General features: G+C 44.9%; 1 protein-coding gene across 1 annotated transcript in view; it reads right to left on the bottom strand.

Annotated features, from left to right (window-relative positions):
- Positions 1-7,742: 7,742 nt before the first annotated feature.
- LOC310789092 (myosin-IIIa-like) overlaps positions 7,743-13,047 on the bottom strand; it is a gene marked incomplete at both ends in the record, with an annotated part of 48,047 nt that continues 42,742 nt past the window's right edge. Inside the window, 2 exons of the mRNA XM_083650688.1 lie at positions 7,743-7,892; positions 12,874-12,950. Coding sequence (XP_083506814.1) covers positions 7,743-7,892; positions 12,874-12,950 — 227 coding nt within the window. The remainder of the gene's footprint in view (positions 7,893-12,873; positions 12,951-13,047) is intronic.

The raw sequence follows: 13,047 nt of genomic DNA, 5'->3' as shown, positions 1-13,047 counted from the left end.
AGCCTGAAGCTCTGGAAGCAGCAGTCAGGTAGACTGTGAGGAGCCTGAAGCTCTGGAAGCAGCAGTCAGGTAGACTGTGAGGAGCCTGAAGCTCTGGAAGCAGCAGTCAGGTAGACTGTGAGGAGCCTGAAGCTCTGGAAGCAGCAGTCAGGTAGACTGTGAGGAGCCTGAAGCTCTGGAAGCAGCAGTCAGGTAGACTGTGAGGAGCCTGAAGCTCTGGAAGCAGCAGTCAGGTAGACTGTAAGGAGCCTGAAGCTCTGGAAGCAGCAGTCAGGTAGACTGTGAGGAGCCTGAAGCTCTGGAAGCAGCAGTCAGGTAGACTGTGAGGAGCCTGAAGCTCTGGAAGCAGCAGTCAGGTAGACTGTGAGGAGCCTGAAGCTCTGGAAGCAGCAGTCAGGTAGACTGTGAGGAGCCTGAAGCTCTGGAAGCAGCAGTCAGGTAGACTGTGAGGAGCCTGAAGCTCTGGAAGCAGCAGTCAGGTAGACTGTGAGGAGCCTGAAGCTCTGGAAGCAGCAGTCAGGTAGACTGTGAGGAGCCTGAAGCTCTGGAAGCAGCAGTCAGGTAGACTGTGAGGCGAATATCATCCTTTTGCAGGAAACTCATGTCATGTCAACGCAACAACATAAGCTGAGGTGCAACTGGGTTTCCCAGGTCTACCAAGCATCATTTTCATCCCACGCTCGCGGTGTTGCCATCCTCTTCAACAAAAACACTCCTTTCCAGCTCACCTCCATCACCTCAGATCCTTTTGGAAGGTACATTTTAATTTCTGGCACTATTGATTCTTTTCCGTTAACTTTACTTAATATTTATGGTCCCAACACAGATGAACCCACCTTTTTCAAAAATGTTTTTGATTTACTTCCTGATGCTAATTACTCGAATATCATAATCGGAGGTGACTTGAATTGCTACCTAGATCCACACTTAGACAGATTATCTTCACGCCCACCCCCACATATTTCATCAGTACAGGTCTTAAACAGTTTGATTAAATCTAGAAATCTGGTTGATGTCTGGAGGATTCACCACCCCACTGACAGGGAATACTCATTCTACTCTCATGTGCACACGTCCTATAGCAGAATAGATTACTTTTTAATAGACTCTCAATTGCTTTCCCACGTCACTGACACCAAATACCATAACAGACTGATTTCTGATCATAGCCCCTTGACATTGTCCCTAAGTCTCTCTCTCCCCAAACAGACTCATTCTTGGCGTTTTAATACCTCCCTGCTCGCTGAGGGGAAGTTCATAGAGTATATCACCTCTAAATTGATATGCTTTATGGAATTCAACGATAACGGCGAAGTCTCAGATTCCATACTATGGGAAACACTCAAAGCTGTCATCCGTGGAGACATAATCTCATATGAATCCGCTGCCAGAAAGGAGAGACGGAGTCGATTATTAGAGATTGAGAACACTCTCCCCGCCCTTGAAGCGACATACCAGGTCTCGAAATCATCTGAAGATTATAATAAAATACTGAAGCTAAAATATGAATACAACTGCATCCTGGGTGGTCAAATAAATACTCTCCTCTTCAAGTTGAGACAAAAACAATTTGAATTGGGAGATAAGCCAGAGGGGCTCCTGTCGCGCCAGCTTAAGGGCATTAAAGCCTCCAGGTCAATCCTTACTATTAAATCAAAGAGGGGCACCTTGCTGACGAACCCAAAAGAAATAAATTATCGTTTTAGGGAGTTTTACAGTGAACTCTATTCATCTAAGTATGATGCTGCTCAGTCTGATCTGAATGACTTCTTTGACCCTCTCGAAACACCCAAACTTAGCGATGCCGCCAGAGACGACTTAGATTCTGATTTCACACTGGAAGAAATAACATCTGCTATTAAATCATTCCCATCAGGCAAAGCGCCCGGACCGGATGGCTTTGGCGCTGAATTCTACAAGAAATTCTATGACATTCTTGCCCCACTCCTCCTCAGAATGATATCCAGCTCTAAGAAAGATAATGCCTTACCTAAAACATTGTATGAAGCTAACATCTCCCTTATTTTAAAAAAGGGGAAGGAGGAAGTAGACCCGGCAAGCTACAGACCCATAGCGCTGCAGAACTTTGACAGAAAGATAATCACTAAAACGTTGGCCACCCGGTTAAATAAGCATTTGTCATCTATTATTCACCCCGACCAAACAGGATTCATTCCAAATAGGTTTTCGTTCTTTAACGTCAGACGTCTCCTCAATACTATATATACAGATTATAGTAAGACTAACGGCGCAGCTATTTTATCGCTTGATGCACAGAAGGCATTTGATCAGGTTGAGTGGCCTTATATGTTTGAGTCACTGCGTAGATTCGGGTTCGGCAAATCATTCATATCCTGGGTAAAGCTCATATATGCTAGTCCAACATGCTCAGTAATAACTAATGGCGACAAGTCAACTAGCTTTTCACTACTTCGCTCGGTCCAGCAGGGTTGCCCTCTCTCTCCGGCCCTCTTCGCTGTTGCACTTGAACCCCTAGCCCTAAAAATACGTAGTCACCCAAGCCTTGCCGGGCTGGAGGTTGGTGGGACTGAAACGCGTATCAGTTTGTATGCTGACGATATAATATTATATCTACATAACTCAGAAAAATCGATTCCCCCTCTCCTAGAACTAGTCACCTCCTTTAGTAAACTCTCTGGGTACACAATTAACTGGACAAAGAGTGACTTCATGCCTCTTTCTGATGTTTTCACTCCCGGTTTTCTGGAAAATCTCCCATTCAAACTGGCAAAGGATCACCTTACTTATCTTGGTTTGACCATACCCAGAGATCCGGAACTAATAGTTAAGTTGAATTTTGATGACTTTATTCTAAGACTCAAACAATGTATAGAAAATTGGAAAATTTTGCCTCTGTCTATGATTGGTCGGATAAATTCAATTAAGATGGTCTCACTTCCCCGGTTCCTCTATTTGTGTCAGAACCTCCCCATTTTTCTCACAGTGGCTTTTTTTTACAAAACTGGACTCCATAATTATGTCTTACATCTGGAACTATAAGAATCATAGAATTTCAAAAATTCATTTGCAAAAACCCAAGTCTGAAGGAGGCCTGGCCTTACCAGTGTTTAGGCACTATTACTGGGCTGCTAATGTTAGAGCTCTAATGTTTTGGCTTCAAGGAACGCCTGGTGATCTGACTTCCGGGGCCCCCCTGTGGTTAAAAATGGAGGCCAGCTCTGTTGGCAACTCCTCACTGTCAGCTATATTGTTTGCTAAGTTAGATAACCCTGGGACCTTAGAAAATCCAAGCTTTGTTGTGAAAAACTCTGTTAGAATCCTAAACCAAATTAGGAATGTTTTGAATTTACCAGATGTTTCTGTTCACATGCCAATTTGTTTCAGTCACTCTTTTCTGCCCCCATGGTCAGACAGAAACTATCATGCCTGGAGTGAGAGGGGTCTAGTTTCCATCAAAGACTTATACATAGATGGCCATTTTGCATCCTTTGATCTACTGAAAAGGAAGTTTGAGCTGTCTGGTACCAACTGGCTCAGATTTCTGCAACTTAGAAATTATGTTAGATCCAGGATTCACACCTTTGAAGTGCTCCCAAAGGAACATGCTTTCTTTGATGTATTGCTGAGCCCTCCTCACTCCAAATGTCTAATTTCTAGATTTGTATGCCTGTTTGATAATTGCACTACAGCCTCGACTGAGAGGATTAGAGAAGCGTGGCAGGGCGAACTCGGCATTGAGCTGTCTGACATTATATGGGATAGGAGCCTGTCTATGATACAACTCTGTTCAGTTAATAGTAGACACCAACTGATCCAATTTAAAGTCACTCACCGTCTCCACTATTCTAACCATAAGTTGCACAGGATTTATCCATCTGTCTCACCACTGTGTAACAGGTGTCATGTATCCGAGGGCACTTTGTCTCATGCTTTCTGGTTTTGTCCTTTACTGACTGGATTCTGGACCAAGGTATTCAACTGGTATTCTAAGGCCTACAGGATAGCCCTTCAGCCGGAAGCAGAGCTCGCCATCCTAGGCTGCTCGGAGTCCTCTCTGGACTTCCCCATAGCTGTGCAACAAGCTCTGGCACAGGGGACAATTGTTGCCAAGAAACAAATTTTGCAGGAATGGAAGTCCCCCTCTCCACCCTTCTTTCAGCGGTGGCTGGCGGATATGATTTCTGTTATACGGATGGAGAAACTCAGGTTCCTGAGGACCAACTCACTTGGAAAATTTGTTGTTGTTTGGGACCCGTTTCTGGCCTACCTCGATGTGGTCAGGGACGGCGGGTAATTCGCCTGACTGACCTCCCTTGGATCCCCCTATGCAGGATCCTATTCACAAGATTCATTTATTTTTATTTTTATATCTTTACAACCACAATCACCATGTTGTAGCATTGGAGTGTGTGTGTACGCGCGTGTTTTTTTTGTCTGTTTTTTTTTGTTTTGTTTCTGTCGGAGTTTGTTTGTTCTGGTATAAAGGACCAGAAGGGGGAAAAAAATTTTTAAGAGAAGAGAAATTTGCACCAAACAATCATGTAGTGCATCATGTCTCTGGAGATTGACCTTATTTTTCTTCTCACTTATTTTTTTTGGTTTATTCTTTCACCTTCTGTCACTGTCCAGACCAATGTTGTGTCTGAGCTGTCATGCTCTTGTCTTTGTTTGTTATAATCAGAAAAACCAAATAAAAATATTATAAAAAAAAAAAAAAAAAGGTAGACTGTGAGGAGCCTGAAGCTCTGGAAGCAGCAGTCAGGTAGACTGTGAGGAGCCTGAAGCTCTGGAAGCAGCAGTCAGGTAGACTGTGAGGAGCCTGAAGCTCTGGAAGCAGCAGTCAGGTAGACTGTGAGGAGCCTGAAGCTCTGGAAGCAGCAGTCAGGTAGACTGTGAGGAGCCTGAAGCTCTGGAAGCAGCAGTCAGGTAGACTGTGAGGAGCCTGAAGCTCTGGAAGCAGCAGTCAGGTAGACTGTGAGGAGCCTGAAGCTCTGGAAGCAGCAGTCAGGTAGACTGTGAGGAGCCTGAAGCTCTGGAAGCAGCAGTCAGGTAGACTGTGAGAAAGCTGTGTGATGGCTGGCTCCTGGGGGGCGTGACCCCCTGAGCAAAATACACAGGACGGCTGTGACAGAGGAATGGCCTCTGTGTGTATGTGTGTGTGTGTGTGTGTGTGTGTGTGTGTGTGTGTGTGTGTCTGTGCATGCGTGCGTGCGTGTGTGTGTGTGTGTGTGTGTCTTGGAGTACATGTGTGTAGGTTATTTTGTACGAATCGACATGTAGGTATTTGAGAGAGAATACAAGAGTTATTATGTAAAATAAGACATGCATGTATGTATGTTTGTGTGCCCATGTTTGTTTGTCTGTGTGTGTGTGTGTGTGTGTGTGTGTGTGTGTGTGTGTGTGTGTGTGTGTGTGTGTGTGTGTGTGCGCGTGAGAGAGAGAGAGAGAGAGAGGGGCGTACACTGTTGCAGGCAGTGATGAACAGAGTGCTGTGCCGCTGAGATGGCAGCGATGATAAGTGCTTATGCAGCTCTCCAACCCGAATCAGGAGAGAATAAACAATTACTTTTCACCTTCAGCCCACAACACACAGAGATGAGAGAAGCTTCCCCCACAGAACGCATGGGATCAGGGCCAAAAGAAAGAAAGCCATTTGGAATAAAACACTGCACTTTGTCGGCTGACAGCTTGTATAGAGAAGCAAATCATTGCACCAGGGAACTGTAGATGGCAATTTAATTTGGATCCCAGTACAAGCTCTGTGCAGAGCCCCGACGTCACATTCCCCTCTGCCAACAGAATAGGAATGTCGTAGAAATAGACCCGCTGTCCATATTTCATATAACTTGGATGAAATCTTAACTGGAAGTAAGTCAAGTGCAAGTTGTGTTGTGCGAGCAACACAAGTTGACCCACCAAAGACACTGGTCAGACCTCAACTGTACCTGGTCCTGCACCACAACATCCACATGTGCAGGGATGCACCACACCAAGGAGAATCCCCAATGCTGTTGTTGAGTCCAGAAAATGTCAAGATTCTTCCCATTTATGTTGACATTTGAAATGAAAGAATCACAGTTTCTCCATACTGTATGAATAACCAAGTCCAGCTCATGTAGCTATAGTTTCTAAAGCACGGTGGAGTTTGGTGTCTTACTGTCTTTCATTCTTTGAGAATACGTTTTTTAGCTTGTTGCATGCCTCTTCATAAGAAATTTGTGGATTTGGTGCTTTATAATGTCATATAATTTGTGGCTATTAAATCAATTCACTGACCAGGCTAAGATGGTTTCCTTATACTGAAGCGCTGCCATGAACCACCCCATTCTTTTCCTTATAATGTATTATGTATTAATGTATTAATGTATGGACGTAAATGCCAGCTAGCCAATCATATTATCATAGGAATTTAAAAACATAATCCTGTCTGGTAAGGTAACAATCAACTATATGATGCTTTTCTATCACGTTGGCACTGTTACGGCTCGTGCACACCATGAAACGCTCGGCGGCATGCCTCCTGTGAAAGCCTCTTTGACGCTGCATCTTGATAGGCTGTCTTGCTCTATTTCCGCGTCTGATTGGTCCATTTCAACCTCGCGCCCCCTGCCGCAGGAACCGCCCAGCATTTCGCTGTCGCAGACTAGAGGCGGCTTGTCTCTGAGTGGCTTCACGCTCGAAGGGCGGGACTAGGGCGGGACCTTTTGTTAAAGCTACCCAATGACAGCTCTTCCTACACATTTCCTCCCCCCACCCTTCTGTGTACCTGAAAACATTTCTACAGCTCCAAGCTGGAAGCTGGTTTCCACGCCCACAAAACGCTGCGACACAGCGGAAAAGCGATTTTGCCATTGTAGGTGTGAACGAGCCGTTAGCAAGCCGGCCTAGCCAAAGATGAATTCATTCATACTAATGCTAGGAAAGAGAGAGGTGCTAGGTGAAGAAATAAGAGCAAGCAAGATTTATTTATTCTTTATTTTACCTTTATTTTACCAGGTAGTTACTTGAGATCAATGATCTCTTTTTCGAGTAAGACCTGGCCTTTAAAACAAGCAACAAGACACAAGCACAGACAAGAAGATAAAAGGCAACATGGCACGAGGGAATAGCTGGAACAGTCAGGATTGAGTGGGATTGGAAATTGGAGGGTAGAGTAAAAAGGCAAGGTAAGAGAGAGGGAAGGTGTAGAAACATCTTCCTCTGGTAATACTGTACAGGTTGCTGTGGTCTGTTAGAAACATCTTCCTCTGGTAATACTGTACAGGTTGCTGTGGTCTGTTAGAAACTAAATGGCCTGCATTTATATATATATGGCCTGCATTTATATAGCGCTTTTATCCAAAGCGCTTTACAATCAGTAGATAGTCTACATTCACCCATTCATACACCGATGGCGCAGGGTGCCTACACACCATCGGGAGCAAGGAGGGTTAAGTGTCTTGCCCAAGGACACAGCGACAGCAGCTGGGAGGGAGCGGGGATCGAACCGCCAACCCTTGCGTCATTGGCCGACCCGCTCTACCTCCTGTGCTAAAGCCGCCCCAAGAAACATGTTAGAAACATGTTAGAAACATCTTCCTCTGGTAATACTGTACAGGCTGCTGTGGTCTGTTAGAAACATCTTCCTCTGGTAATACTGTACAGGTTGCTGTGGTCTGTTAGAAACATCTTCCTCTGGTAATACTGTACAGGCTGCTGTGGTCTGTTAGAAACATCTTCCTCTGGTAATATTGTACAGGTTGCTATGGTCTGCTGGAAGCTCACCTGGGGATTTTGAAGAGGGCTCTCATAGGGTGGAGTTCAGACAACGGCGGATCTCCATCTCCCAGCTCTATGGCGGTGATGCCGAGGGACCACACGTCACAACGATCATCGTAGGTCGAGTCCAACTGCTGCTCACATGCTATTACCTGCAACATCCGGGGGGGGAATGAAGACACCACATGAAAAATGACCTAAAAGTTTATAATCACAATTACAATGACAATTTAAGCTGAATTCTAATTAACAGTATGTGCCAGCTATAAAAGAAGTATAAAAATCAGCACTTATATGTTTTCAAAGCAATATGAACCAACTAACAGAGTACCGAATAACAGGTGTAGTTGGCAAAAACTGCAAAGTTAGTGGTAGTTAGCTTGTATTTCTACATTGAGATTTCTTTACATTTGGAGAAAGCCAAAGGATGCTGGCAACGCACAGTGTTGCTAACTGCTATGGATAGTGGCTCTGTAATCAATATGAGCCATCATGTGGGAGTCAATAGATATGATGATTGCTCTGCATGGTCGTAGAAGTTGATTCATGGCCAAGGAAGCAGCCATTTTGAAGAATGAGGTGCACCCTATGGTGCAAACACCGTGCAGACAAGTTCCCTTATCCCAAAATGATAATGCACTGTTGCACACTGTTGAACAAATCTGAGAGTGGTTTCATGAACACTAGGATGAAGCCAAACTCTTCCATGGCCTCCCAAATGACGAGATCTGGACATTATTGAACCTTTATGGGACGTTTTAACCTGACGCTGCCAGATTGTTTGCTACACAGAACTGCTTGGCAGCGGGTACTCCTTGGAAACTGTTTGGAAAAAGGCAGGCGCTTTCCAAAAAAGACCTAGCAGGTGATTGGATGAACCATATGTCTTTCACATCTATCACAGGCTCGCTTCTCGCTGTCGCTGTACCTAATCCCGCCCCTAGCTGCCTTGACACTGATTGGTCCAGCCCAGTGCTGGGACAGATTCAAGTGCACATGATGGCAGCATGGTAAGATGGAGATCATCTCTGCCTCGCAAGTTTAGGGACATTTTGGGGTGAAGACAATTTCCGCTTGCTTCATCCCTCAAAGAAGTACAGACTTTCCTTTATGACAAATGGTCCAATATCCTTTGACACACAGTTCAGGACTTGCATACATAGGAAGGTGGCTCTACCCCTCCTTATTAGGTACTTCATATCCATACATTGTTTTTCTAGCATGTAGGCATTTCTGTTATTCTGTCAACCCCTGTACATGTGCATGTCCCCCCCCCACACACACCCACACACACACCCACACACACACACACACACACACACACACACACACACACACACACACACACACACACACACACACACACCCACACACACACACACACACACTTGTACACGGACACACTCACACACAGAGACAATAAAAGAGTGATGCACACACAACACACTAAGCAAACATCTGTAATATCTAGACAGTAATGTCGTTTGTGGAGTTGTCCAATATCAGAGGGGAGATTATGGATTGCCTCACAAATCTACACTATCATCTGCTGGGGGCAATATAGCGCACGCACACACACACACGCACACGCACACACACACACACGCACACGCACACGCACACGCACACGCACACGCACACGCACACACACACACACACACACACACACACACACACACACACACCAGACACTTTCATCAGCATCAACACAGCACACACACAGTCTATCATCAACATCCGGGTAATATGGTACCCAATCAACAATGAATCTGAATATCTGATTGAGTAAGAGACGCACGCACGCACGCGCGCGCACGCACGCACACACACACACACACACACACACACACACACACACACACACACACACACACACACACACGTACCCTACAGGTCTACGTAACACTGGCTAGGAAAACAGGAAAATCAATCTGTTAAATCTATTCCCATTTTGCACAAAAATGTTACTTTGAGCTACTGTACTGATAAAAAAAACTCATAAAAATGGTGTTCCTCAAAGAGATGAACAGCCTTCTGTAGGTTTAAAATGATCATCAGTGAATGCACTAACATTGCATACAGCTTTAGTCAAAAACGAAACATCCAACAAATATAATATTGTGCAAAAACTGCTGAACTTACCCCACAACTCAAAGTGAATTAAACAAATCCTCTCTATTAACAGGTAAGACTAAATGTGCTAATATATCCTGTAGAATGTCCACCTTTATGAACCAAAACACAAAACAAATATCCAAAAAGCTTTTCCTGTCATATTACTGTAATAAATCCTATGAAAGATTCTCACTATTGATTCCCAGAAGACATCAACAGATCGACCAACCTAAGCCTTCCCAGTCTAGACTCTCTCTAAGCACTTTCTTCATGACTGTGCATCTTACTCAAATCAGATTAAAATCCTTGAGTCCTGAGCAGAATACGTCATGTACTGTATGCTAATTCATTACAACTATTTGCAAATCATGCAAAATACATGTAAAACAAAGCATCCCTTTTTATTTGCCACGTCGATTTGCAAGGTTATTCTAAGCAGGGACAGAGCACACACACACACACACACACACACACACACACACACACACACACACACACACACACACACACACACACACACACACACACACACACACACACACACACACACACACACACACACACACACACACACACACAGGGAAGCAAGGCATTTTAAAACTAGTGTAGGCCCTATGTTCAGGTAGTGTACAGTAGAGGAGTATAGGCTTACCCAGGTTCTCCACAGGGATCATTCATGTGTAATCTAATCTAATCGTCATGTGTAATCTAATCTAATCTGGATCAGTGTAGAGAGTGCAGGGGGGGGGGCAGGCGGTGTGTGGGCCCAATGCAATGAAAGATGGATGGGAAGAGTCCACTTGATAAGCCTAATGACAGTGACCTGCTCTCACCCATTGCCCCTAACATCCAAGTTAGGCTTCTGCATAAATGCTAGCTCTAATTATTACATGGGGCTTTGTTGAATACACTGTACTCAATTGTGATTCTAAGGTCTTTTATCTCTGAATGAAAAACACTGTTTCACATTAAATCAATTCACTCAGCATGCAAGAAGTCCGGTGTTGTGCCAAAATGAATGTCCATGAAATCAGTTTCCTCTGTGGTGTTTTGTTTTGTCCTCGATGTAAATGACAGGTTGATGAATGTTTGGCCCCACAATGTCCTGTAGAATCAACGGACGCTTGTGATGTGAGATAATAAGATGACAAACAAGCCGGATCTCCATTCATTGCCAGACAGCTAGGTACTTACTTTCTGTTGGCTACTTTAAAACTTTGTTTTACTATTTGAAAAGCCAGTGCAATTTGTTATTTTACCCCCAGACCCAGACAGACAGACAGACAGACAGACAGACAGACACACACACACACACACACACACACACACACACACACACACACACACACACACACACACACACACACACACACACACACACACACAGACAGACACAGACAGAGAAGCAGACAGACAGACAGAGACAGACAGACAGACAGAGAGAGACTGACAGGCAGGCAGGCAGACAGACAGAGAGAGACAGACAGACAGGCTGACAGAGACAGACAGACAGGCAGTGGTGGGCAGTGGTGGACAGTGGTGGCCCAATGGTTAGAGAAGCGAGCTTGTGACCGGAAGGTCGTCGGTTCAATCCCCGGGACCGGCAGGATAAATCTGGGTGGGGAAAGTGAAAAGGCAGCGCTTGCCCCTCCCTCATTACCACCACTGAGGTGCCCTTGAGCAAGGCCCTTAACCCCAACTGCTCCAGTGGAGCTGATCAGTGACCAACAGATCAGACTGTGGTTGTACTGATCAGCTTCCAGGTATGAATGTGTGTGTGAATGTGAACAGGGCGCTCCTGAAAAAGAGAGCATTGCTCTCAGTGAGACTCCCCCTGTATAAATAAAGGTTAAAAAAAACAAAAAAACAAAAAAACAAAAAAACAGACAGACAGACAGACAGACAGCCAGACAGAGACAGACAGACAGGCAGGCAGACAGAGAGAGACAGACAGACAGGCAGATAGAGACAGCCAGACAGAGACAGACAGACAGGCAGACAGACAGACAGGCAGATAGAGACAGACAGACAGGCAGACAGACAGAGACACAGACACAAACACACAAGGTGAAAACAATATCGCCAACGCTGTTGCAGCTGGTACCTAATATTCCTACACCTGGTACCTAATATTCCTATTGAACCTTTCATAAAAAGTCCAGGACAAAGGGATGTGATTGCAGTCACTCGTTACAAAATGATCACTTGTGAACATAATGTGCTTCTGTTGAGAGGGTGCATGTACTGCTGAGTCATGATTAAAGATGAGAGGGTGCACCGTGCATGTACTGCTGAGTCATGATTAAAGATGAGAGGGTGCACCGTGCATATACTGCTGAGTCATGATTAAAGATGAGAGGGTGCACCGTGCATATACTGCTGAGTCATGATTAAAGATGAGAGGGTGCACCGTGCATATACTGCTGAGTCATGATTAAAGATGAGAGGGTGCACCGTGCATATACTGCTGAGTCATGATTAACGATGAGAGGGTGCACCGTGCATATACTGCTGAGTCATGATTAAAGATGAGAGGGTGCACCGTGCATATACTGCTGAGTCATGATTAAAGATGAGAGGGTGCACCGTGCATGTACTGCTGAGTCATGATTAAAGATGAGAGGGTGCACCGTGCATATACTGCTGAGTCATGATTAAAGATGAGAGGGTGCACCGTGCATATACTGCTGAGTCATGATTAAAGATGAGAGGGTGCACCGTGCATATACTGCTGAGTCATGATTAAAGATGAGAGGGTGCACCGTGCATATACTGCTGAGTCATGATTAAAGATGAGAGGGTGCACCGTGCATATACTGCTGAGTCATGATTAAAGATGAGAGGGTGCACCGTGCATGTACTGCTGAGTCATGATTAAAGCTGTCCATTCACTTTTCCACATGAATATTCTATTTGACAGCGTTATCTCTCTGATCGTTATTAACTATGGCCCATTGGGATCTGCTCCAGGCTAATGTAGTGGAAAGAGATGTGGGATCCTTTCTAGGCATACTGTACCTCTGGAGCCATCCAGAAGGGGGTTCCCACTGAGGTGTTCCTCCTCAGACGGGTATTTGTCAGCTGGGCTGAAACACCTGCAGGGAAGAGGACACCACTTTCAGGACATGTACTCAATGGGTTATCATCTACAATAACTTAATAGCTTCCTCCATATTCTTCAAACAGTAAACC

The sequence above is a fragment of the Poromitra crassiceps genome, assembly GCF_964638095.1.
Source record: "Poromitra crassiceps genome assembly, chromosome: 2".
Taxonomy (NCBI): domain Eukaryota; kingdom Metazoa; phylum Chordata; class Actinopteri; order Beryciformes; family Melamphaidae; genus Poromitra; species Poromitra crassiceps.
The sequence above is the reverse complement of the archived record's forward strand: the minus strand, read 5'-3'. Positions and strand labels throughout refer to the sequence as shown.